The sequence below is a fragment of the Mauremys reevesii genome, linkage group 3 (genome assembly GCF_016161935.1).
Source record: "Mauremys reevesii isolate NIE-2019 linkage group 3, ASM1616193v1, whole genome shotgun sequence".
NCBI classification, from domain to species: domain Eukaryota; kingdom Metazoa; phylum Chordata; order Testudines; family Geoemydidae; genus Mauremys; species Mauremys reevesii.
Window position 1 is genome coordinate 82,683,212 of NC_052625.1, and position 27,036 is coordinate 82,710,247.

The window sequence follows — 27,036 nt, forward strand, 5'->3', positions numbered from 1 at the left end:
GTCTTCTCCTTTCTCTGCCATATCCCCTATCTGCCACTGCATTGTTCGCTGAATATTTCATTTTGTGAACTATTGGTGAGCCACAGACTTCAGCTGAGAAGCCTGAAATCCCCACAGAGTGGGGCATTATTGTACTAATCAAAAGGCTTTGAGGAATTTAATAGAAAAACCAGGACTATCAAAAGGTATGAAATGTGAGACGTAATATGGCAGTATCCTGAGTCTTGACGCATGAATGGGAAGTTATAGATAAAGAAAGTACTTATGAGTAATAGAAAAGCTTAATGCCCCAGCTGTCCTTTTAAATAAAATGTTTGTTTTGCTGAGAAATGACAGACCTAAAATGTGATGTTTTTGTTTGTGATGTGCCTCAATAGAATTTATACTGCAGTTGTACACTGTAAAATAAGATTAATGTAAGAACAGCCATACTGGGTCAGACCAAAGGTCCATCTAGCCCAGTATCCTGTCTTCTGACAGTGGCCAATGTCAGGTGCCCCAGAGGGAATGAACAGAACAGGTAATCATCAAGTGATCCATCCCCTGTCACCCATTCCCAGCTTCTGGCAGACAGGGGCTAGAACACCATCCCTGCCCAAGCTGGCTAATAGCTATTGGTGGACCTATCCTCCATGAACTTATCTAGTTTTTTTTTTGTGAATCCTGTTGTAGTCTTGGCCTTCACAACATCCTCTGGCAGGGAGTTCCACAGGTTGACTGTGCATTGTGGGAATAAATACGTCCTGTTTGTTTGTTTTAAACCTGCTGCCTATTAATTTCATTTTGTGACCCTTAGTTCTTATGTGAAGGAGTAAATAACACTTCCTTATTTACTTCCTCCACACAGTCATGATTTTATAGACCTCTATCATATTCCCCCTTAGTTGTCTCTTTTCCAAGCTGAAAAGTCCCAGTCTTATTAATCTCTCCTCATACGGCAGCCGTTCATACCCCTAATAATTTTTGTTGCCTTTTTCTGAAACTTTTCCAATTTCGATAAATCTCTCTAGATGGGGCAACCACATCTGCACGCAGTATTCAAGATGATATTTTCTGTCTTATTATCTACCCGTTAATGATTCCCAACATTCTGTTCGCTTTTTTGAATCCTGCTGCACATTGAGCGTGGATATTTTTCTGAAAACATCCAATGACTCAATTCATTCTCTCCATAAGTCCTGCACAAATATGCTCAGTTTAGAGAGCTTTTCTAAATGCCAGCTTTGCAGATTCACCCTTGGGCATGAAAATCAATCTGGATTCTCCCTGGCTTATGCATCATCCCCAGTACTAAAGATCCTGCAGCTTTACCAATTCTGGTGGTGAGCCAGAGAGGAGGTGATCTTTCTCTCATGGCTTTATTGACTTTGCAGGGCGAAGGAGAATAAAGAGTAGTAAAATTTTAAAACTCATAACAGACAATGGGAACAAATCAAAGTACAGTGCATTTTTATATAGTCACCGAGTCTTTAAATGCCATATAAACTTGCATCTCATCCTCACAATGCTGCAGTGCTTGAGCCAGCATTTACCACTTCCTAGCCTTCACTGTTACTCAAAATCCACTCATTTTTGCCTGTAGCAGTGTATCCCTTTCCTCTGGCGCATGTGCTCTCCTTTCCTCCTCACTAAGCATCCACTGCATGGGACCACTGCTAAACGCATCTCCCATTCTGCTAAGTGCTCTCATTAGTATTACCTGGGCAGAGCAGGGAAGCCGGACAATATTGAATTCCTTGTCTGTGGATAGTGCTTTTTTGCTACAGAACTCCCTAGCACCCTGGCTAGGAGTGTTTTCTGAATGATGCATGTGGGGTAATAGTCTTCACCAAGAAAATAAAGCCTCTTGTGCTTTGATGATGAGAAGACAGGTTTTTAAATCAGTACCAGATTTCTGAAAGTTTGGCAGTTGTCTATATTACACTGGCATCTATGCCCATGTACATGGTGTGCTAAGTTACAGCTTAACTTCTGATGTAAAATGTGAATCTAAGACTTACAGCAAATCTCAAAAGTGGGAATGAATAAGGGATCCAGTTATAAACTGTATGTTAAGTATAGTACTGACAAGGCCATTTGTAAATGTTTTATTTGTGAATTTTTCCTAGTTTAAATATTTAAAGTTAAAGTAAAAGTTGCTTATGTATACAATGCAAGCACAGTATTTAAATGTTAGTGTCTTCTGGAATACGTACAGCATAATCAAATAAGTATATGGATAGTGTATTTCAAATCATAGTCTTTCCAGGTTTGGCTGTATTAGTTACTCTTGTCCATTAGGATGTGTAAAAGGTTGCATTCTGGAGCATTTTAGCACTATTTGTAGAGTGCCGACAGTGTGTTGTGTGCTTTACAGACAGGTTGTCAGACAAGGGGTGAAATCCTGGCTCCTTTGAAATCAATGGCAAAACTCCCATTCACTTCAGTAGGTCCAGGATTTCATCCAAGGCCCCTACCTCTACAAATTTACAATCTAAGGGCCTGATTAAACTCCCATTCCCAACAGGGAATCTATTGACTTCAGCGCCTTGACTGATTGGGCCCTAAGAGCTTGGTTCTGCAACCTTGACTCATATGTAGTGGCACTTACTCATGTCACAAGTCCAAATTACTTCCAATGGGACTACATGCTTGAGCTAGAATTACTGTACTCGATGAGAGTTAAGAATTACAGAGCTGGGCCCTAAATAGTAGTACAATAGTTTCTTAAGGTCATCATAAATGTATATAATAAATGGCTCTCAGTGTAGATGTCTAAATAATGATTGGTGGTTTTAAAAAAATCCGAACTTTTCTAGTGGAAAAATAAGGCTTTCCAAAGAGGTGTATAATAACATTGCTCTTTCAGTTCATCAGTGCAAACCAACCTTATTTTAGCTTCCCAATACAGTTAGGAAATACATATTATTTTCCATTCGGATGGAGAGGTAGCGGGGGAGAGAAACATCCAAAAAGCATGCTCACAAGGTATTGTTTTAATACTACTTCTGTAATACAATCTGTGCTGCTCCCACACAACCACCCAACTTTTCAAATGTATAAAAGAGCTGAAGATACCCCCTTCTTTATATTTCTCTGCAATAACACACCAGTTACATTAGGCAGTCAAACTTCACACTGGAATCATCATGTTCCCAACAGACAGACAAAAGATTTTCCTCCCTCTCAGTGGATGACTAATTTGGGGGGAAATACACAATTATCTCTAGAATTTTATCTTTTAAAAGTTGTATTTGAAATACCATCTGCTTCATTTCAAAGCTAACTCCAGCTGCTCAACAGGATCATAGCTAGAAGAGGGAAATGGGGACTAGATGGGATGCTTTGCCCTTCTTTCCACTCCCCCCGCCCCACCCCGCAGCCCTTGGCTTTAAAAAACGTTCAGTGGGTTTGTTACTCTGCCAATTAAAACCATTGCCTTTGAATTCTTCTCATAAACTGCTAGTAGGAACGGTTTGTTCAGTGTTACTTCCAGTGGCAGCGAGCCTCCATTTTCTTCTAAGAGGTCTTCTGATAGATCTACTCCATTCTTCAGTTTGAAAAGGGCCTTATTTATAACCTGAAAAGCAAATATACAAGTGAATCTGGAGTCACCAGAGCATGAAAGTGAAGTGATAAATGAAAGCCTATGAAGTATTTTCATTTATTTGTAATAACCAGTGACATGGAGATCAGCAGTAAACACATAAAATGCAGTTTATAGATAATTGAAGTGTTTGTTCCAATAAAGCGCACACACCAAAAAAGAAGTTAGACAACTGGCAAACAGCCTGATTCTATGGGTTAAATATAGAAATCCTATTCACTTTGATGGGGTGAGATTTCACCCTAATCAGTCCATCTAGGTAGAAAAATCAGGAGTAAAGTCACAAATGCTGTCTCCAAGACCACCTCCCTAGTCTTCCCCCTCAGGGCTGAAGGTTAGGTCTCTGCCCTCAAATAGGTAATGTCTCTCACTTCCTGACAACCTCATTGCACTGGTTTTCTGCACAGACTTATTTCTTTACCTCTGACTTAAATTCCAGCTGCTGACTCCTTTCTGCTGATTGCCCATTAACAGGGTGAGAGAGAGTTCCTGATAGGGGCAGTTTTTATTAAAGTCAGGCTGGCACTTTTGGAGCAACAAAAACCTACCCCAGCATTCAGAAGCTTTCCTTCCATTGCTCAGTGCCCATCTCTCAGCTTCTGAGACCTACCTGATTTCCAGAGTTATCTACCTGGGTATTAACTTGCAAAGGATAAATCTTGTAAAGGTTTGAAAGAAGATTCATTAGTAACACATTAAATCAGCCATTGATTATATGGAAATTCGTTGATGGATGGACTAGCTGATGATTGTACCGTGCTTTGAATATGAATAGTGCTATAGAAAAGCAGCGTGTGTCTGTAGTAACTGAACACACAAAAACAAGGTAAAATAAATAACCATTCCGATATGATGCACGGTTGTCATCTTAACAGTCTAGTGCAGCTGTTGTATCCTTGGGGGCAACAGTTTTAAGAAGCAATCACTGGAGACACAGAGAGCTGTAAACCTTGGAGCAGCCATTTATTGCCACACACAGAACTAACCAACAACCAGCCAAAACTGGCTGGGCTATCCTCTAATAATCTCTCAGTTGCCATAGCAACACAGGATTCTATTACCACGACAACCAAATACACAAGGGGAATGGGTTCGGGTTGGGGAGGTGTCGCAAGTGCAGGACTGGCATTAGGGGATGGCAAGCAGGGCAATTGACCCCACCACAGAGGGCCCTACAAAGCTAAGTTATATGCTTCAGTCCATGCTCAGGCTTAGGGAGGGGAGGATCCAAAAAAAAAAAAATTAAGTCCAAAGTGAGCTGCCAGCACAAAAAGGTTGAGAAATACTGGTCTAGTGTGTCCATGTTCCAGATGCAGGTTTCAGGTAAGGTTGCAGCTCCTGTGCCCCATGGGCTTTGGAATATTCAGGGAGGGCACTGAATGGCTGAATACCTACAGCCCTCCCTCAGCTACAGAGGTTACAGTTTGAGCTTGCTGAAATATTCATAGCAGAATACCTTTGTCAAAGCATGCTCCTGCTCATAAACAAACAAACAAACGAAGTTCTATTACATTATTTATAATTGACAGGGACCCTGTCTCCCTATATCTTTGTACAGTGCCTTATGCAATAGGACCTCAAACCTGACTTTTTGATTGTGGTGCTATTTTAATGCATGTAGTAGCAATGATGTCTGAACTGTTTATGCAAACAAACTTCAGCCTGGGGGTTGTTCCCAGAGCAGTTACTTTGTTGCTCATGGCCATTCAGTATGGCCCTTCCTCCCCACCACCACACCACTGTCTTTGCTGTTTGTCGTGTTATATTTTTAGCTGATTTATATACATGTGGACAAGATACATGGGTGAAGGTGTTTCTTAATATGGATGGTGTGTACTGTACCTTTCCAACAGTAAGATTGGCATCACTTATTTTAGTAAGATTTGCTTTCTTCCCCAGCAGTGCAGACAAATTCATGTTCGTGAGCAGTTCCTGAAGGTCATACATGCTTTGTATTGTTAACTCTGGCAAAGATAATTTAATATGTCTGTAGAAAATATATTTTAAAAAAAGAAAGGTATAAATGATTATTCAACCAATATCTATTGGGGGGGGGGCATAAAATGACATTGGATTTTAAAACCAGTAGAGGCTAAACAGAGGTGTTATGCATATAGGCATACAAGAATAATCACTTTTCAGTGTCACAGACCAATAGAAGCTGTGTGTGCTGTTTCTGAGGGGTAACTTGCCCACTATTATGGGTGGAGTGATAATGAAATATGGCCCCGATCCAGTAAAGTATTTAGGTAAGTGTTTAACTTTATGCATGAGTAGCCCCATTGATGGGGCCTGTATTACCAATTCTAGCAAGGCTTTTGTTTGTTTTTTGCTTTTTTGGGAAGAAGCAAAATAGCAGGGGTAAAATCTTGGCCCCACTGAAGTCAAACTCCAATTGACTTCAATGGAGCCAGGATTTAACCCCAGAATCCTGGTTATCAACACATAAAAAGAGGGGACAAAATAAGGGTGAAAGGTTGTGACTTGAGAACACACACAGTTGTACGAGCTAGGATAAATACAAGGGCTAGCTTTCCTCATGCTTCTACACAACTGATCATCCCCTGGTGTAACGGTGTTGCACAACCAGGTGCATTGTTGTGTTTCAGAAGGGTTGTTATGCCCTCGGAAGGATCTCGCCACTGTTAGGGAGAGGAAACTGGCTAGCTACGGGCCATTGGCTTGTTCTGTTTTAGTAATCCCTATATTCTTATGTGAGATTGTTTGTACATTTAAATATACCTTGGGGATAGATTTTGCAGCCAAGTAGAAGATGGGTGCAAGGAAAGTTCTGACTCTATCTGGTTCAGGTCATTGCTGTTGATGGGCTGCACCAGTACAAGTAAAGCGTTCTCACTGACAGGAACTTTGATTACGGAAAAATTCTTGCTGTTGTCCCTCTTGTACTGAAATGTTCCAGTTACGGACATCATAGGTACCAGGATCTTTGTGCTTGAATCAGTCCAGAACTCCTGAAGCTCTTTCACTTGGGAGGCTCTCTTCACATTGGCTGAAAACCAGATTGAGAAAGGGAGGAGGTCCAATGTATTTATGTATTATCGCTATTTAATCATTACAAGAGTCACTTTTTCTTTTGAGAATACAAATGTTACATTGTGTAAGAGAATTACATGCCTAATGTTAACTATGTGAGTGTACATGCTGTGCTGCTGAATGCACCCAGGTAGGCAAAGGCTAAGGTACCTATGGCACCATATGTAAAAGAACCATCAGACTGTTATTGGGACTACTATGGTCATTCAACAGTATCCTATTGTTGTATTCAAATGTTTTGTATCTGATGAATATTAAAAAGAAACTCAAAAATTGATATAATATTGTTGGAAAGTAGGACTTGTCTTAACCTGAGAGCTAGTCTTCATCATTAAATAGATATATTTAGGCATGGCTGAATTTGATTGTATTTTTTTAAATAATTTTAGATGAATAATACCAGTTTATTTTAAAGATTTTTTTCTATTTTGATTTATGTAAATTTTCACAATTGCACAAAATTATGATTTTAAGCATTTTTTTTATTTTTATAAATTTAAATTTTCATAGTTGCAGAAAATTATGTGGTGGTTAGACAATTTAATGACAGTAGATGTAGAGATTCAAAAAGTTTCAGCTTTATAACCATTAAAACACAAATTTTCAACATTGTGACAAAATATACAAAGTAAATATCCTTAAATCAAATTCTAATCAGTTCTCAAGCAGCATGTTTTTAATTTGCCTACCTGTAAATTTTTATAATTTATTAAACAGTTTTTTCATCAGTTTGTGAGTGCACGGTGAACTTGACATTTACCAATAATATAGTCCTTCCAAGCCTAGATGTATCAATATTTTTAGTGTCAAATATGTTATGAATAATAAATATGGAAAATGAGGCTGCTGTGAGCACATGTAATGTACACACTAAGTACATTACAGTACAGAAATTCTTGCCTCTGAAACACGCTTGCATGAGAAAAGTATTATGCACAATATTACCTCACCTTAAAGAAGAAATGGACAAGAAGATACATGAAAGAAGTATACATAATAATGAAGGGTAGAGAAGGTATATTGTCCACAGGTATTCACCTCTTCTCATAATATAAGAATAAGGGGACATAAACTGAAATTAAAAGGAAGCAACTTTAAAATGATAAAAGGAAATATTTTTTTCATACATGGTAAAAAAATAGCCTGTGGAACTCATTGCCACATGATATTAGAGGCCAAGACTACAGCAGTATTCAAAACCAAATTGGATATTTATATGAAAAACAATCATATCCAGCATTGTAAAAGTAAATATGTTTTTAAGGAGTTTCGGAACCCTCACACTTCAGGCCATACCATAAACCAACCTCTAACTATTTTGGGTTAGGAGAAAATTTTCCTGGGGTGGGGGGGAAGTGGCAGGTTATCCCACAGCTACCTCCTGTAGGGATTCTTTTTGCTTCTTCCTAGGTAGCTAGTGCTGCTCTCTGTGAGAGCCAGGACACTGGATTAGCTGGACATAGGGTCTGCTCCAGCACAGTTCCTATGATCCTATTAAATAAACATAACTCTCACTTTGAGTCACCTCACTCTGATCAGAGAGCTAATCTCACTGGGATTATTAAACACAAACCCAAAACCTGCAATCTGAACCCTGAACACAGTTGAGGAACTTCACTTGCTGGTGATATGTTATTTTGCTAAATGCTGTTAGTGAAAAGTACTTGGTTTGGCAAACAAATCAGCAACAGTGACATCTCCGAGAGCTTTGCCATTGACTTTGGGTGCAGGGTCAACCTCATTACCATTTGGTGGGCCAGATCCTCAGGAACTGTAAATCTGCACAGTTCCATTGACTACACAGATTTCCCCAGCTAAGTATCTGGCCAACTGTTTTGTAAATCAAGATGGATGTTTGTCTAAAAGATAAGCTTTAGGAATTATTTTGGGGAAGGTCTATGGCCAATGCTCTACAGGAGGTCAGACTAGATGATCACAGTGTTCAATTCTGGCCTTGGAATTTATGAATACTGTGTGTATTTAATTAAAAGTTCTTTCCCACTTACTCCTGCTGAATATAATGATGTGACAAATGGGCTGGCAAAGTCTCAGTAGCTTGGTGATTGCTTTCAATATTTCTGGAGGGTGAATATTTCATTTTCAATATTTTTGGAGGGTGAATACTTCCCAGGATAGAATCCCCCATTGTGTAAGTATGGCCTACGTTCTCTGTTCCTCTCTCTCTACATTTACATTTAGTCATATTAAAGTGCTTTTTTCTTATAATAGGAAACGAAAGAAAGAAGCGAGTGCCTGTGTAATAGGAAAAGATCATCTTAGCTGGACAACTGAAAGAAATGCTTTTTTACTGAGAGTCAACTAGTATCAAGTCACCGCCTTTGTGTAACCTTTACACTGCTTTATCAAAGGAGAGCAGCCTATATCAAGAAGGACAAGAGAAGGGAGGGAGAAAGGCATAGAGGCTAGCAGAAACATGCTCAAACTGCAGGCTGACAAGCTAGGAGAGGACTCTGGAGACACACAGACACACACACACAGACACACACACACAGTTTAGGGTGACCAGATGTCCCAATCTTATAGGGACAGTCCCGATGTTGGGGTCTTTTTCTTATATAGGTTCCTATTACCCCCCAACCCCGTACTGATTTTTCACATTTGCTGTCTGGTCACCCTACAACCGTTGTTCATCTATGCTTCAAGTAATATTTCCCATACTTAGTAACACAATTTTTGCACCCACCTAGTAGAGCAGGTCAGAAAATGGCTTTCAATTCTGTGGAAAACGTTGACCTTTTGTCAAAAAAACAAGCATTTTCCATTGAAAACCAATGTTTTGGGGTTTTCAATTAAGTGTCTGTGGTTTGCAGAAAACGTAGACTTTCTGTGGAAAATGTTCCACTGAAAAACAGTCTGGATGTGGAAAATTTTCACCCAGCCCTACCATCTGACTGTGCTGTTGTAGGATCCAGCTTCTCACGTTGATTTTTAATTATTTATTTTTGCAACTTTGAAAAACATTTTCTAACCACCCCACCCCATCCCAATAAATTGTGTGTTTAATCAAGCGTGGCCTGCAAGGAATTTCAAAAATGGTTCTTGTTGCCTTTTGTTGTGGCTGTACTATGCTTGACAGTCCCTTTATGAACATGGTGGTTGTACCACAATACATTCTGTAGTGTGGAGAGGGGCTCAGTCGTTATTTAAAATCGCTATATATAAGTGTGTTACAACTTGGGGGTCTAGAATAGTGAAACCTTGGTTTCTAATTGGATCACTACCACCTAGACAGTCCTATGGCTATGGGTAATATCTTATGATCACATGTAATATAGCCTAGAAGAATTTGATATATTTTCCTTTCCTGCATTTACTGGGAGAAAATGTGAAGCTTGGAAGTGTAAGCTAACATGGCTGCTCTTCAGTAAACAGAAGAACCAAGCAAGATCTGCTGAACTGTAGGGATGGGCTGCAGCAATGGTTATTTTCTAATTCCCCCATGTCTGAACTGCTTTTCTCCAGCCCCCATGTGGAGTCTGTGGCACGTGTGTGTGTGTGTGCATCCTCCTCCTAAGAGAGCAGACGAAAGAGAGCTAGACTGGTGAAGCAGAGAGCCGTGACACACATACATTCCTAAATCAAACAGTGAGTTTCAAACACAGGGGAAGGCGATCCAAAGAAATAGCTTTGTTATAGAAAATGCTACCCACTCACAGCAAAGTTAAAAGGTAAGATTCATCTCATAATAATACCTGTTATTTCTACAGCACCAACACTGAGCTAAGCACCTTATAGACCAGTCTGAAGATACGCTTACTGCCTCGAAGAGCCAGCGCCTTTCATCTGAGGATCTCAGATTAGTTTACTGAGGCCTGGTTTATCCTAAAAAGTTAGGTCGACCCAGCTACGTTCCTCAGGAGTGTGAAAAATCCACACCCCTAAGCAACATAGTTAAATTTACCTAGGCCCTGCTGTAGAGAGCGCTAGGTCTAATTCTTCTGTCCACCTGGCTACTGCCTCTTAAGGAGGTAGATTACCTATGCTGACATGAGAACCCCTCCCATTGGCGTACTGGTGACCCCTTTCACATAGCAAGCCTCTGTGTGCGACCCCACCTTATACATTAAAACACTTTTTTTATATATTTAACACCATTATAAATGCTGGAGGCAAAGCAGGGTTTGGGGTGGAGGCTGACAGCTCGCAACCCACCATGTAATAACCTTGTGACCTCCTGAGGGGTCCTGACCCCCAGTTTGAGAATCCCTGGTCTACACTGAAGTGCTACAGTGGTGCAGCTGTACCATTGTAGCATTTCATGTGTAGACAAGCCCTAGCACTAAAAAAATTGAAGCTCATCACACCCACGAGAGATAAGGAAGTCTGATCTCCAGCTTACAGGTGGGGAAACTGAGGCACAAAAAGCACCCAAGCTCCATGAGCCGTCTAAGTGTCATTGAATGTCAGTTGGAATTTTGGCACTTTTGAAAGGGGGACTTAAGCTGCTGTCACTGAGGGTTTTTTGAAAATTTTACCCACATGGCTTAAGTGACTCATCCAAGGTCACAAAAGGTGACAGTGGCACATCCAGGAACGGGACCCAGTTCTTCTAACTCCTAGGGCTCTAGCTTAGTCACTAGCCCACAATTCCTCCCTGGTCTCTTTTGGCCATTAATACATTGTGCAACGTATTTGACAATAGAGTTCTCGTCATTACAGTTGGTGGTCGCAGCCACTTGACCCCTTGGTATCACTGACCCAATGTTAAAATGTGCCCTCCACCCTTTAACAAAGACTTAGGATGAGGTTTTCCAAAGCACTCAGCACTGAGCTAACTCTGCTCCCATTGAAAGCCCTGGTCAAACTCCAATCGACTGCAACAGGAGCAGAGTAGCCCAGCCCCGAGCCCATTTTGAAAAGCCTATTAAAGGAGACTAGCACCAAAGTGACTGCAATATAATCATTTTATTAAATATTAATATTCTTTGGTTCCTGACTGTGGTCCCAGTAGTAGTGCATGACTCTCATGAGAGAGGCTGTATGGAAGTGGAGGCGTTCAATTTCAAGGATCCCAGCGTGCCTTAACAGACTGTAGGCATAGCCATTGCTCATCCACCCCTGAAGAGCAGCCACCTCTTGGATGAACTATGGCAGCTCCTGTGTGCCAGTAGCAGCCCCGTATTTTAGAAGGGAATGTGGAGGCTAACTATCCAACTGGAGCTACAGGGGGAGTTCTAGGTAAGCAGAAAGGAACTATCCTGGTTGGAATTGGCCAGAGCATCAGGTTGAGTTCTCCTATTCTTGTGAAACTCCTCTTCTGAAAAATACGCTGGCATTTTTGGGGACCAGGAGCCCTTTCCACCTGTGCTGTGTGCAATGTGCAGGAGTGGAACCATTACTTTAGGACTTTGGCAGTACTCAGGGAGGTTTCTGATGTAGCATCTTTGCCCCGCCTGGGGACCGCAGAGAGCAGAACAGGCAGGCGGTGGGTATGATTGGTCTGTTTCATAGGCCGGGGACCCAAACCTATGGATCTCTACACAACTGGTCAGAGGAAATCTCCCTCCATTCTTCCCTCAGTCCTCATTACGCATGGCAATGACTCTGTGGCTGGCTGACAAATGTTGCCTGACACGGTCTGTCTGTAGATGGGGCACTGATGGCATATGCACCAGGGGAGAAGGATGACCTTGTGGTTAAGGCACGGGAGTGGGACTTGGGAGATCTGGGCTCAGTTTCTGAGACAGACTTCCTGTGTTACTCTGGGCAAGTCACTTACTTTAAATGCAGTTTCACATCTGTAACAGGGGGATTGTAATACCTCCTTTTCCCCACCCTTTGCCTTGTCTATTTAGACCATAAGCTCTTTGGGGGAGAGTGACTGTTTTTTGTCCAGCGCCGAGCACAAAGAGGAACTTGCTCTACCAACAATACAAACAGTACAGCTATTATTATTTATTAAGTGCAATACTAAGGCCACATCTTGCAGCACTCTAGGGTTTCAGCTGAGGTCATCTAGCTGCTGATCAGGCCTGATCCTGCTTAACCTAAGAAAGCAAAGCCCAAGGTGGTAGAGCTGCGAGGTACAAAATGTGCTGGATTGCAGAAACAGATAAATCTGAGGTCATTAGCTGCCCCCCTGAGATTGCCATTGAAATTCATGCTCGTTGTTCTTACCTTTAAACTGAATGTAAGTCACAAACAGCAGGGTGGTAGAAGGGTCTATATTTGTCAGTACATTCTGGGTTCTGCTGACATCTTTGCCCTTCACAAAGCTTTCGATTAATTCTGCTGCCTGACTTGGGTTCGTAAAGTCAACAGCTCGGGCATAGAAATAATCGGCAGAAGGGGCCAGGCTGTGCATGAGTGATTCGGATAAACGCACACTGGGAGCAGAGAAGAGGCAGGAAAGCTTGGTAAAAAGCGGATCTTCGGCTCCGCTTGAGAGGAGCAGGTCATCCATGGTCCTCAGGGTCAAAAGGACTTTGTGTCCATCCACTTTGGAGGTGCAGTCTGGGTCACCGGAGGGGGGAACGAATCCCAAGAAGTTCTGTAAATCAGCTGCCGTCTGTTCAGAGGCCCCTAAGTAGAACGACAACAAAGACCTGTAGAGATTGGTAGGTGACAGGAGAATGTTTTCACCCTTCAGCGTTTCCTTCAGCGCGCCGTAGAAGCGCATACCAAGAACATGCACTAGGTCTTTCAAGTAGCTCAGCCTTTGGTCACGCTTGGTATCCAAGCTTTGTGTTCCCAGCTTGGTTTTGTCTTTCAGGTTCTCTTCGTAGGCAGGGATGGTTTGGGACTCAATGGAAATGGGGACAAACATTTTCTCCTCCTGTGTCAAGTTGTCCAGCTCCTCGCAGCTGCTTTTGTTATAGGAAAACAAATGGAAGGGGTGGACGTAGACCCGGTCACACACTATGGGGCTCAGGCACAGGAAGAAACACAGGAGGCTCACTGCTGGATTCATGTTGAAGAACAATTTCAGCAAAGTCTGTTTAAAAAAAAAGAATGTGGGGGGGAGGGTTAGCTAATTAACATGCCGTTTACTTTGTTCCTCTCACGGGCAGTGTGAGATGTTAATATTGCTTTTCCTCACAGGTCAGGAAATCAGACTGGTGGGAGTTTTCAGAAGGGTTTAGTATTGGCCTAACTCTGACTGAAAACAATGGTAACATATCCATTGAGCTCAATGGGAGCAAATGCTGGGTGCTCTTGAAGATCCCACCCCCAGTGTGTGTCACTGGTATTCGTATAGCCCCCAGGCATGTAGCATCTGAGTGCCTCTCATTTCAATGGGCATATCTTCACAACAGCCCTGTGAGGTAAGGAAGTGCTATTAACCCCGTTTCACAGATGGACAACTGAGGCACAGAGAGATTGTGACTTGCCCAAGCTTATACAGGAAGCCTGTGGCAGAGCAGGGAATTGAAGCCAGGTCTCCGAACTCCCACCCTGCTTCCCCCCACCCCACCAACACTCCTCTGTGTATCTAATCATCATAGTACTTAGCACTTATTTTCAAAATGCAGTAAAAACAGTCAGTAATTCTCACATGTGGGTTGTGTTCTCTCTCTCTCCCTCTCTCCCTCCTTCCACGGAAACTTCAGCATTAGCAGATATTGGGATATTTTTTTCCACATTACTTCCCTGTAACAATTGCTGTTCTAGAAGTCATGAACAACGTTTTGCTATGCTGGATTAGCAATTTCCATCTTGTACTGAGACAATTTTCGACTCTCATTTTACTTCACTAGAAATCCTATTTCACTGTGTGAGTTCACTCTGGATTTCTGAGCGTATCCATGAAGAGAGAGAGAGACACATGCCTACCCAATACTGATGTGTTCTTACACTTTTTGTATATTCTAATGATCTTTACTGATATACCAAATTTTGCCTGTTTCTGAATTTTTGGAGCGTCGTCTTTAAATTTGAAGCCGTGGATTGGAAACCTGCATGTTTCATATTAAAAGGTGTCTTAATTTGTGAATTTGCAAGATAGTAACATCCATCGTACTTCAAAATGTGTTTATTTAGTGCCAGATTCTGACACCTTTCATCACAATGAGCAGTGCCTTACTCCATAAGTGGTTCTGCTGATTTGAGTAGAACCACTTATGGGGTATAATACAACTTAATGTGAGCAAGGGTATCAGAATTGGGTCCCTCTTCTAGCCCTTTCCTGGCTCTGCAGGACTCATGAATGATGCAAGATGAGAAAACAGGCTCAGTTTTCAGCTCTGCTCTTTGGTAGTTGTAGAAGGTCTGACTGGCAGCTGCTGGGAATCTGGCAGTCTGACTGAGCCTGCTGAGAAGTGCCCTAGCAACATTGTCTGCAATGGGCTGTGTTCCTTTTCACCACCTTCCTTCTTGGTGCTCATTGTTTACACTGATTGGTGGTGGTGTGATCTGAATACATTCTCTGGGTGGCAGGCACATTCACGGCATGATTTATGATACCCCGTTGTCCAGATGGAAGGCACTACAGCTGAGGATCTCAAAGTGCTTTACAGTTAGTAATGCTGAGGCATTACCGTATTTTACAAATGGGAAGATTGAGGCACAGAGAAGTTAACTATGAACTAAAATTCACACCATTAGACAGATGCACTATCAGGTCTGCCTGCACACTAACATGTACATTTAAATCCCCAGTTGTGTACACCTCTCTAGCCACATGAGTGCAAGCTGGGGATTTGCTCATGCACAATAGAGTAGCTGGAAATTTGCACGCCTGCCTACTTAGTGAAAATCAGGCCCTAAGGGACTTGTTCAAGGTCACACAAGTCTGGGGAAGAGGACTAGACTAGAACCCAGCTTTATGGACTCCCAGTTCTATGCCTAAACTACAGATCTATTCTTTCTCCCTATTTAGCTAGCATACTACCTCCTTTATTAGTCCAGTCATGGCCTTCAGCACTACAACATTTCCTTCCTTCCTTCAGCAGCAGCTTTTGGCTTAAATCCATTGGTGGTGCTCAAAGCAAACTTCCCATCCCAGAGTTTCGATCAAGACGCAGCTAAATCTCTAAGGCATCAAATTTATGTTGGGATTATTTAGTAAATTATAGCAGACTGCTTGCAACTAAACTGAGCAAGATGCTTTCCTGCGTAAGATGCTTTTCTGCTCCTCTTCTCATAAAAGGCATAGCTACTCCTTCAGCAGTGCTGAATGTATTTCCAGCCAGATTGTCTCCTTAGCATTTCCCAGGTGATCAGTAGGCAAGTGCAACAGAAAGGCCAAGAATTAAAGGGCACTGCAATTCCATCCCTAGTCCTTATCTCTAATAGGACTTTAGCCCATTAGAAACCAAGTTTTAAGAATCCTTTCCCATGGTGAAAACGATTTTGTCCCATCTACACTAGCAGTGAAATTGTCTTCTGCCTTGGGGCATGTGATTACCAGGCTAGCTGTACTGTGTCCCTTCTCGGCGTCTTTCCAGGTGCATCCCCCCCACACACGGCAAGCTTCTCCTGGTCTGGAATTCTGCAATTCATCCATTCTCAGAACAGGGCCTGAGTTATAGGCCCTGGTACTAATCATGTCTAATTCTAGGTCCAGCTGTCCTTGGACCCTGCCAGGGTATCTCATTGGGAGCCTGAGCCAACATGTGCTTACAGTGAGAGAGAAACAACTTCTTCAAAACAAAGCCTGATTTATTTTGCCCCAAAGGTACACAGCTCTTAAAGAAGTAGGTTTAAACCAACATAGAGGCCTGACATATATGCCCTTACCTCAGCTGAACCTCTCTCTTTATCTGTAGCTTAGATGGCTCTGACTCGGGAGAGCAGCCTATGCTGCTTGCAGCCTTTGCTCTGTCAGCCTTTTCACTGGCACATCCTGGCCAGCCAGCCTCTCTCACTCATCCAAAACCCCCTCTGTTTTCTAATACCTTTCAGGATTTTTTGTCTCCTTTGATCCAGGCTTAGCCTTGGGGAAGTTACCCCAATTTACCCTGAATGGAGCCAGCTATTGTTACCTTAAATTCTTTGAAGCTGCATACTTGAGGGTACGGCCACACTGGAATAAAAGCCCCTCAGCACAGCCACAGCTGGTCCCAGTCAGCTGACTCAGGTTCATGGGGTTCAGGGACAGTAAAATTCTTGTGTAGACATTTGGGGTCAAGCTGGAGCTGGGGCTCTGAGACCCTGTGAGGGGGCAGGATCCCAGGGCCCAGGCTCCAGCCTGAGCCTGGATGTCTACACAGCAATTTTACAGCCCTGCAACCAAAACCCAAGGCAGCTGACCCGGGCTAGCCGTGAGTGTTCACTTACTGAGTAGACATACCCTGAGCGGCTGTCTTGTCTGTGGGGCTGTTTCACATTTCCTGGGTTTCTTACCCACCCCCCTTTACAGCCTCCTTTGATTTTAAGTATCAGAGGGGCAGCCGTGTTAGTCTGGGTCTGTAAAAGCAGCAAAGAATCCTGTGGCACCTTATAGACTAACAGACGTTTTGGAGCATGAGCTTTCGTGGGTGAATACCCACTTGCATCCGACGAAGTGGGTATTCACCCACGAAAGCTCATGCTCCAAAACGTCTGTTAGTCTATAAGGTGCCACAGGATTCTTTGCTGCTTCTTTGATTTTAACTCTGCATTCAGGCAGGTAACTGTCCCAAACTGAACAGGGAGATGGTCACACTCAATATTCATAAAAAACAGTACAGACATTCTCCCAGTTTGTCATAGCCGCTTTGCTGGCCACCCTTGTTACCAGCAGGACAGTTTCCTAGTGCAGCCAGATCCTTAGCATTACTTCTTCCAGATAAGCACTGAGGCTGTGCCTGTATCTGAAAGAGGAGATTTCACTCTCTGGGGATGCCAGTCCAGACCCTTTCACCAGTGCTAAAAAGTCATTTAAAAATTAATATTCAAAGCAAAACCATCTATTCAATCAACAGGTTTGCTAGCCATTGTCCTTAGTCTCACCTTGCCCTCTTAGGGTATCTTCCGCAAACCCGGCTCCTCTCAGCACCTGCTGTATCTGAAGCACTCTACCATGACTGCTGGCACATTTATGCCTTTTTGAAAGGGAAGACCCTTTCCAGTGCTGTCTGCAGTGCTGTTCCACAAAGCTACATTGCATCACCAAGTGGAGGGGTGAGTGGAGGCTAGATCAGACCAGATGGGACCAGATGAAACATGAGCGTGGCTGAACACTAGACCTATTGGCGGGTTTACAGATCAATACACAACCTTTAACCAAGCATAGCACAGTCTTCTGTTATACGTTCACTGGCCTGGCCTGTGACTTTCTGTTATGCTTATGGGCCCATAGTAATGCCAGATAAAAAGCCAGCTCATGTTCTTGTAACCTTTCACCCCTTTCCCTTCCCTGCTGACTACAGATACATTGCTACATTTAGGACCAAATTTGTTCCTAGAGTAACACCGCTACGGTGTGACTTTTTAAACCATTTTTAAAGCTAGCCTGTAAAGGCATTCTTCTAATAATTAGATGGGAGCCCTTTGTCAGGTTTTATCTGCACTAGAGTAGGGTCGCCATGGTTCTGGAGATTAATACAGGCCTAGTGCTAGAACCTGGGCTTTCAGAATAAAAGAATCTCTTTCCCATCTTCCATTTTAGGCCATCCAGCAATATAGACTCCAGAGATAGAGGTGGCAGAATTCCACCTCAGGCAGAACTCTGACTGCAACCTGTGCAGCCATTAGGAACTCTAGGAAGCTGTTTGCTTTCCCCTCCCTAAGACACTGGTTGTACACACACAGACAAAGGGCTAGGCCTGTTTCCCAATTAATCCCACCTGGCGACAGCCACGTGAAGGGTACACAGAAAGCACACACCTCTCAAACCTGGTCACAAGTCAGTGCAGAGGATCCCAGTCTGGTTTCCCATGCTTTGGGTCTGATTTCAAGATGATGATTTGCTTCCTATATTATTCCCACCATTGCCTAATCCAGGTTACACATTAGCTTTCCCCTCTTATCTGATTTCTGGTCAAAATGTTCTGGGATTTATTGCTGTGTTTTTCCATTGGTTATTAATCCTCATTGCCTCCTTCAGTGAAGAAGAGCAAACAGTGGCTGAAGAGCTGATTTCATCAGCTTCACAGCCATTATTTCCACTGTGTCCTACTTTCTCATCTCTTTGGCAATATTGAAATTAAATCAGTCCTTGCCAGGTATTCTTACTGCCCTGCCGTGCCAACATGGAATCGTTGCTGTCAGATGGACCAATCTCAGTGTGCAAATGTTATCAAATACTCTTCATAAATGTTAACCCTAACAGAGAGACATTAACCTGACAGCTAGCTGAAAAGTAAATATTAGATACAGAGACTGCAAAGACATTTTAGTCCAGGCACTTGTATCTGCTGATCAGACAGAGGATGTAGGCTACTCCTTTGCTAAGGACAGTCTGCCCTCTGAATAAGTGTCTGGGATGAGGAGGAACGTTCTGGGTAGGACTGAGGGAAATTCAAGCACTTTCCCTTTACGCAGAAATAAATGTAAATAATGTATAGTTAACCCAGATGTAGTGAAACTCTCTTTATAATGAAGCAGAGTGACTGTGTTAAACTTTTTTTCAGTGCATAGCAATATGCTAATAACAAGTTTGAGTGTAATGAACCTCTGCTTTGTTCTGTGAATAAGAAGCTTTGTTATAAGAGCTTCCACTGTACAGGTTTTGGAAATCAATACAGGCCTAAAGATAGACCTTTTGGCTTAAAAAAATAATCTCTTTACCATCTTTCATTTAAGATATCCAGAGAGAGAGGTGGTAGAATTCTACTGGATTTGGGGGCTTGTCATCATTGTCTTTCTTTCTCTTTCTCTCTTCTTCTCTTTTCTTTTCTTTAAAGAATAGGATGCACCTTGAATAGAGCTGTGCAAATGCTGTACTGAATTACTCACAAAAATTAATTTGCTTTAATATTTGTGAGCCTTTTTGTTTCCCAGGAATGCTTGTAACCATTCATGTCTCATTTGCTTTGTTTGCAGAAAGGAAAGTGATGTCTAGGTGCGCATGTGCAGGGAGAATCAGGGGAAAAGGAGAAGCATGTGCAGGGGAAAGGGAGGGACAGAGGAAAGGAAAGCATGTGCAAGGATAGAGGAGGAAAAGTTGACATAGTTACAGTGAAGGCTGTACAGGAGGATCAGGAGAGAGAAAGGATGGTCATGGGGAAAGGAAATGAAAGGGGACAATGTCATTAACTTTTTTTCCAAAAAGGACAAACACTTATTGTGTTAAAGGCAGTTAAAAATACCTAAAAATACCTATTTCCCTTTCCATGGAAGCAGCAGCTGTAGTTGTCACAAGGAGGCCAGGCAGTGGTATAGGAACTGGTCCATGAGATACTTAGGGTAACATTTTCAAAAGCTCCTAAGTGACATAGGAGCCCATGTCCTATTTTCAAAAGTGATTCAGGCACTTAGTTGCCAGAGTCTCATTGGGAGACACCTAAGTGCCTAAATCATTTTAAAAATTAGATGTGGGACCTTACATCACTTAGGTGCTTTTGAAAATTTCCTCCTTTCTCTCTTAAAAAGTCTGCACTATGAATAATGTTGAGAACTCTGCTCCCTGGTTTATGTGTTGTATTGGGGCCTGAATTTAATTTCTGCATACCCTACAAAACCCATGTTCTCTATGCTCACTTTGCTGCACATGAGTGGCCTATTTCAAAGTAAACAGACTGAGGAGGGCAAGTTTTGTTTAAAAAATAATAGATTTATGTACAGAACTAAAAAAACCAGTTTCCCCCTTACCCTCTGAGAACTGTTGCAATGCTGTCCCTGGTTTGAGCCTGATTTATTTATTTTTGTTATCTGTGATGGCAAAAGACTATACAAAGTGACTTTGTTAACTATTATAATGAAACGTAGATAAGAAATAGCTTGGTAAATGGTTTTTTTCCTGTTTTTTTTCCTGTATTTATTTACAATGTTGACTTCTGCCCTCAATCTCTGAAAACGCTATTCCCTGAAGGCAGCTGGTGAGCATGGGGCTGTTCGAAGGGTTTGCCCAATTTTTGCATAAAAAAAACATTGACTCTCAGCATTCAAAGTACAGATGATGAAACAGGGACGTTATGGAATACCTCAGCATTTGCTACAAGTTCTCACGGTGAAGAACAGTGGAAAAAATTGTGACTAATTGGAGACAATAAGTAAGAAGGAAAGTCGAATAGCTCCGAGGTTTAAAGTTGAAGGAGATTTTTCAGTCACTGTCACCTTGTGTTCAATAATATAGAGCCCAATCCTCAGCTGGGTATCATTCGATTCTTACTCAGAATGCCTCCTGAAGCCAAGGAAAGGCTGAGTAAGGGCTTCCAGGAGTTTATCTTGGATAACTGCCCAAAAGGGGGCCAGATCTTCACAAGTCCTGTGACTCACCTATCATGGCTGTCTCCAAAGAAACTGAAGTTCACTGCTTCCTACAAGAGCTAAAAAAGCACTATTTTAAGAGAATTCACTATGTGTGAGAAAACAGAACTGGGTGTGAGAAAACAGGTGGCAGGGAAAGAGAAAATGAGAAAAGCAAAAACATTATTACTACTTGTTTTACTTTGTATTACAGTAGCACCTACAGGCCTGAGTCAGCAAAAGGGCCCCACTGTGCTAGGGGCTGTATAGTAGCATACCAAGGGCTTACCATCTAAATAGACAAGACAGGCAAATGGTGGGAAAAAAGAGAAAAGCAGAAAATTGGGAGCTGAGTCAGAGAGTAAGTGATTTGCCCAGGTCACCCAGAAGTCTGTGGCAGAGCTGGGAATCTCCTGATTCCTAACTTCTTCTGAAAAACAAAAATAGAAACTAAGCAACAGAAAGCAAAAAAGAGGAGAGAGGGAAACGAGAACAAGGAGAGCAAATGTACAGAAAAAAAGATGAGCCAAGTTACCTGTATCAGAGCACACAGAAGGGAAGGATATTGACAAGGGGGTACCTAAGCCCCAGTCCATCACAAGTGAGAAGTCCAGTGAAAAAAGGATACAAGCCCCTGGGATGTAGAGTGCTATCACTTTGAAGGGAAAATGCCTGAGCTGCAGCTGCTCATGCATTGAACAGCTTCACTGCTGACATGCCAGGTATATTAAGCAAAATTCACAGTTGTGGTCCAGCAATGATGCTGCAGCGCAGATTCTGGATGGGGATAGCCACAAACAGGGGCAGCTCTAGCAATTTCGCCGCCCCAAGCATGGCGGCACGCCGCGGGGGGCACTCTGCTGGTTGCCGGTCCCGCGGCTCCGGTGGACCTCCTGCAGACGTGCCTGTGGAGGGTCCGCTGGTCCTGCGGCTCCGGTGGAGCATCCGCAGGCACGCCTGTGGGAGTTCCACCGGAGCCGCCTGCCGCCCTCCCGGCGACTGGCAGAGCACCCCCTGCGGCATGCCACCCCAAGCACACGCTTGGCGTGCTGGGGCCTGGAGCTGGCCCTGGCCACAAAGGGGCTAATGCACAATTCCTGACCAGCAAGGATAAATAGAGTAGGATGTAGAGGAGCAGACAACTGTTTGCCAGCATGGCTCTTCATAGACTTTGCCACTGCAGCTATTTCAGGCAATGAAATAGGCTTCAGGGTTTTCTGGGTTTTTTTTGTGCTACTTAGTTTTAAAAGTACATAAAGGTAGAACACTCGTGATCTGGGACTCTCTGCATCATAACAGCTTTGTCCCTTAGATTAGAACATAAGAACAGCCATACTGAGTCAGACCAATGGTCCATCTAGCCCAATATCTGGTCTTCTGACAGTGGCTAATGCTGGATACTTCAGAGGGAATGAACAGAACAGGGCATTTTATTGACTGATCCATACTCTGTCATCCAGACCCAGCTTCTGGCAGTCAGAGGTTTATGGACACCCAGAGCATGGGGTTGCGTCCCTGACCATCTTGGCTAATAGCCATCGATGGAGCTATCCTCAATGAACTTGTCTAATTCTTTTTTTAAACCAGTTATACTTTTGACCTTCACAACATCCCCTAGCAACAAGTTCCACAGGTTGACTGTGAAGTTCTTATGTTTGTTTTAAACCTGCTGCCTATTAATTTAATTGGGTGACCCCTGGTTTGTGTATTACTTACTTTCTCCAAACCATTCATGATTTTGTAGACCTCTAGCATATCTCCCCTCAGTCATCTCTTTTCCAAGCTGAACAGTCCTAGTCTTTTTCATCTCTCCTCATATGGAAGCTGATCCATACCCGTAAGCATCTTTGTTTTCCTTATCTGTACTTTTTCCAATTTTAATGTCTCTTTTTTGATATGGTGGCATTTTTTGGTCCTCTTACTGTTTATTTATTTATTATTATTGTTGTTGTTATTATTTGGGTAGACATTTAGTTTGAGCCTCTGTTGTGGTGTTTTTTAAGTTTCCATGCAGCTTGCAGGAATTTCACTCTTCCTTTTTATTTCTGTTTAACTAGCCTCCTCATTTTTATGTAATTCCCCTTTTTGAAGCTAAATGCTACTGTGATGAGTTTCTTTGGTAGTTTCCCTCCTACAAGGATGTTATATTTAATTCCATTATGATCGCTCTTACTGACCAGTTCAACTATTTCACTTCTCAGACCACATCTTGTGCACCACTTAGGACCAAATCAAGAATTGCTGCTTCCTTTGTGGGTTCCAGGACTAGCTGCTTCAAGAAGCAGTCATTCATTATGTACAGAAAATGTATCTCTGCATCCCATCCTGAGGTGACATGTGCCCAGTCAGTATTGGGATAGTTGAAATTCCCCATTGTTATTGAGGTTTTTTTTGTTTTATTGCCTCTCTAATTTCCCTGAGCATTTCACAATCACCATCACCACCCGGGTCAGGTGGTTGGAAGTATATTCCTACTGCTATATTCTTATGATTCAAGCATAGAATTTCTATCTATAGAGATGCTATTGTACTGTTTGATTCATTTAAGATTTTTGCTATATTTGACTCTGTGCTTTCTTTCACATATAGTGCCATTCCCCCACCTGCATGACCTATTCTGTCATTCCCATATATTTTGTGCCCTGGTATTACCGTAACTATCTGATGTCCAATTGCTATGCCTGCTGTTCCTGAATAATCCCACTCTTTAATGTCATTAAATGATATACCAAATTCTGGCACTTATTCCCAGTTTATCCACCAATGAGTCATTCAAATTCCTTTAGAAGAAACAGCCAAATAAGCCTCCCAAAAGTTTATTGGGCTCCCCCGATCATCCAGTCATGAGCAAAGTAAACAGCTGCTTTGTAGATTACCATGCTGAGCAATTTGTTCAGAATGTACCTTCGTGCTCTCGAACAGAGTTATCCTTTGCTCAACTTAATTAACTCAGTCCTCCTCAAAATGTCATCCTGGCTACTGGTACGTGGAGTGTGGAAAGCTTCTAAAGGAATATTGCCCTTGAGAAAGATCTGCACTGCATTGATATTCTATCTGTGGTGCTCATCTAATGATTTATTACCTACAAATGAGTTTACATTAACACTAGCTCACTTTGTTCCATCTTACAATTACGTTTGGTTTGATAAGACGTCTGTTTGCAGGTCCAGGGTATAGAGATTTATCTGCATTTGTATACATTTCTCTTTCTTTTTCCACCCCCTGCTCCCCAGGGAAGGTGCGATGTTTTTACCAGTGTTTTTAAAATGATTCCTATATAAGGATAAGTAATATTCCTCTGTGTGTGTGTGTGTTCAGTTTTTCATCCTAAAGTATCTCAAAGTACTTTACAGCTGGTGGTTATGACTACAGTAACACACAGAGGCCTAACTTGAGATTGTGCTAGGTACAGTACATATACATCGTAAGAGCGTCCCTGCCCCAAAGAACTAACAATGTAAATAGACAAGACAGACAAAGGATAGGAGGGGAAACACAGACACACTGTGGAAGTGATTTGCCCAAGGTCACACAGCAAGTTTGTAGCAGTTCTGGGAATAGAATCCAGATCTCCTGATTCCCAGCCCAATGCCTTATCTACTAGACCATGCGGCTTCTCTGTCAGCATTGCTCAGGGGAAGGGAAGGAAATACACTGCCTGAGTGGCAGTGCCTGTAGAGTGTTATACCTTGGGAGAGCCTGGAGGAGAACATTGGACAGTGAGAATTGCTGCACTGGCATTGCCTGGTGCAAGGGAGGCAGTGCAGCCCCACCCCAACGCTTTCCATCTGAGCAAACCAGCAGTATAAGCTCTGTCAATTTATTTAATTATTGCATCACAGACAAGTGTGGGAGAAGAGGCTTGACTATTGCTTTCTGGGATGTAATGTTGTATGCCTTGGGATTTAAATTCCTACAGTTCCTGGAAGCAAATATCCAAATCTCTTTAACTTTCCAAGGTGAAAAATTAAGTTCCATGCAAATTTACTGTGGGGGGGGGGAGGGGAGGGTGTCTTTCAGATGAGATCTTTAAACCCAAATCTGGTCTGCTTTGCAGGGATGTTAAAAAAATCATTGCATTTTTGTTTGTTTGTTTGTTTGTTTTCACCCTAAGACAAAATGTCCCCCTCTCCTCATCACTGGGCAGTATTCTGGGCACTGGCTGGCTGCTACCTTCCATCCCAGAAGTGGCTGCACTTTAGCAGTGCTATTGGTATATAGTTTGTAAAATGCATTAGAGTCAAATGTGCTAGATACATGTACATTGGTTGTACTTAAAAGTTTCCCACATTTTGAAAGAGTCTACCAATTTGAGAGAGGCTCCCCATTCTTAAAGTGGGGGATACTGGGAGAACTGGAAGTATTACTCAAACTGGCAGAAACATTTTAAGAGAGAAGGATTTGGAGAAGTGAGCTATATAGGTGGTTTTCAGATCCATCTTAGTATTAAAACAGGGCTTGGGTTCATGTTCAATAGCCCTAAAATCTTTTGAACAGTTCTTGTGAGATTTCAGTCTCAAATGGCAAAAACCTCATTAGGGCCCTGATCCAGTGCCCAACGAATCAGTGGGAAGGTTCCTTTGGGCTTTGGCCCAGGCCCTTACTCAGCTGCTCCCACAAGATTTTGGTCATCTCTGAACCAGAACTGACTGACTAGGTCTCTTCCAGTTTGAGATCCTCTCCAGAACCTAACTGGGTTTGGATCTACAGATGGGAATCTGAACTTCCCTGAAATGTCAAGCAATTTGATTCAAAGTTCCAGTCTTGGCTTCACTCTCATAGATATGTAGAGCAGGGGTTCTCAAACTGGGGGTTGGGACCCCTCAGGGAGTCGCAAGATTATTATATGGGGGATTGCGAGCTGTCAGCCTCCACTCTAAACCCTGCTTTGCCTCCAGCATTTATAATGGTGTTAAATGTATAAAAAAGTGTTTTTAATTTATGGGGGGGGGTTGCACTCAGAGGCTTGCTGTGTGAAAGGGGTCACCAGTAAAAAAGTTTGAGAACCACTGATGTAGAGAGAGTGAGCTATTGCCATTAATAATGTGTGTGTATATATAGATTTCAAGATGAAGGAATAGAAGGAATACTATGAAGCTGGCCTTAGGTGAGGGCTGTGCATAGACTATTTATGATAGAACATGCAATGTTTATTTTACTGAGACAATAGATCTTAGTGGCCTGGCAGTTTTTTCTGGTTCTTTGTCAGGTCTTTTATTAACATACTGGTAGAGCTCTGTGTCTAGCTGCATTCACTCTGTGATCTTATTCTGTATGATGGTAGCTCTGCCTCAGAAGATTAGGGACCTTCTGTTGGCAGAAGACAACATGTCTGCCAATGACTTGCTAGCTACAATCCTGTCAGCATAGGCTCATGGTGAACGCTACTCTGCATAGGAGTAGAAATGCCAGTGTGTAACTATTTGCTGGTCTAAGGTTTGAAAATTCACACCACAGGAAAGAGTGTTATCAGATCCATCTTAGAACTACACTGCCTATTTTCTTAGCCGATTCTGCCCCCTTGTGAAGCTATACAGCTAGATCTCCGATAATCTGCAATGCATAATGTATGTGTGTTGTGGGTACTGCGCTGTATATAATGATCGTAGGTGTGTGTGGCTATCAAATAGTCACTGGGGACAGTGTTATTCTATTACCTTATTAAGCCTATAATTTTTTAAACGAAAGCAGACAAAGCTTTAGATATTAGCTATATCTACTATTGTTTTACAGGAAGTAAAACTATAACTTGTCAATTTTCTGTATTTCGGAGGTAAATAGCACAACAGTCGTTTTGAAAATCAGAATTTCATGTTCTTCCATTTTTTACTGGATACTTTGTTAACAAATGTTTATTGTGCTGCAGTTTGGGATTCATTTTCATTCTGTTCCAATTTTTTTAATGTAAAGAGTCAAAGACATGAAACAAAATGTTACCTTAGTTCTTTCCTTGGTTCAGTAGTTAGGTTTGTAATAAAATGAGTGACATCAGGATTGTTGTGTAGTGGAAAATTTTATCCAAGGGATAAAGATAAGGAAGAATAAATTTGGCCTAGAGAATTCTTAGTGGGAAAGGTATTAAGAAATTCCCAGAGTCCTCTCTG

At 42.3% G+C, this 27,036-nt stretch overlaps 2 protein-coding genes across 10 annotated transcripts in view; one reads left to right on the plus strand and one right to left on the minus strand.

The window, feature by feature from the left end:
* Positions 1 to 2,957: 2,957 nt before the first annotated feature.
* Positions 2,958 to 18,515, minus strand: AGT (angiotensinogen). 2 transcript variants are annotated; one of them, XM_039530216.1, is made up of 5 exons: positions 18,410 to 18,515; positions 12,779 to 13,595; positions 6,329 to 6,596; positions 5,429 to 5,573; positions 2,958 to 3,559 (listed from the first exon to the last, which is right to left on the minus strand). In XM_039530216.1, exons 2-5 carry the CDS (start codon positions 13,569 to 13,571, stop codon positions 3,371 to 3,373), a joined length of 1,395 nt encoding a protein of 464 aa, XP_039386150.1. In that variant the 5' UTR covers positions 13,572 to 13,595; positions 18,410 to 18,515; the 3' UTR covers positions 2,958 to 3,370. The 2 variants fall into 2 exon arrangements, with proteins under 2 accessions (XP_039386150.1, XP_039386151.1); XM_039530217.1 differs by lacking the exon at positions 18,410 to 18,515 and adding an exon at positions 17,534 to 17,679.
* The window catches only part of CAPN9 (calpain 9), a 75,858-nt gene continuing 53,429 nt past the window's right edge, over positions 4,608 to 27,036 (plus strand). For 4 of the 8 annotated variants that reach the window (XR_005596151.1, XM_039530207.1, XM_039530213.1 and 1 more), the window contains exons 1-2: positions 4,608 to 4,909; positions 10,124 to 10,329. The gene's annotated coding sequence lies outside the window, so the exon portion shown is untranslated. Of the gene's footprint in view, positions 4,910 to 10,123; positions 10,330 to 10,940; positions 12,541 to 27,036 lie in introns of those variants that run through there. The other 4 variants (XM_039530208.1, XM_039530209.1, XM_039530212.1 and 1 more) reach the window with 4 other exon arrangements.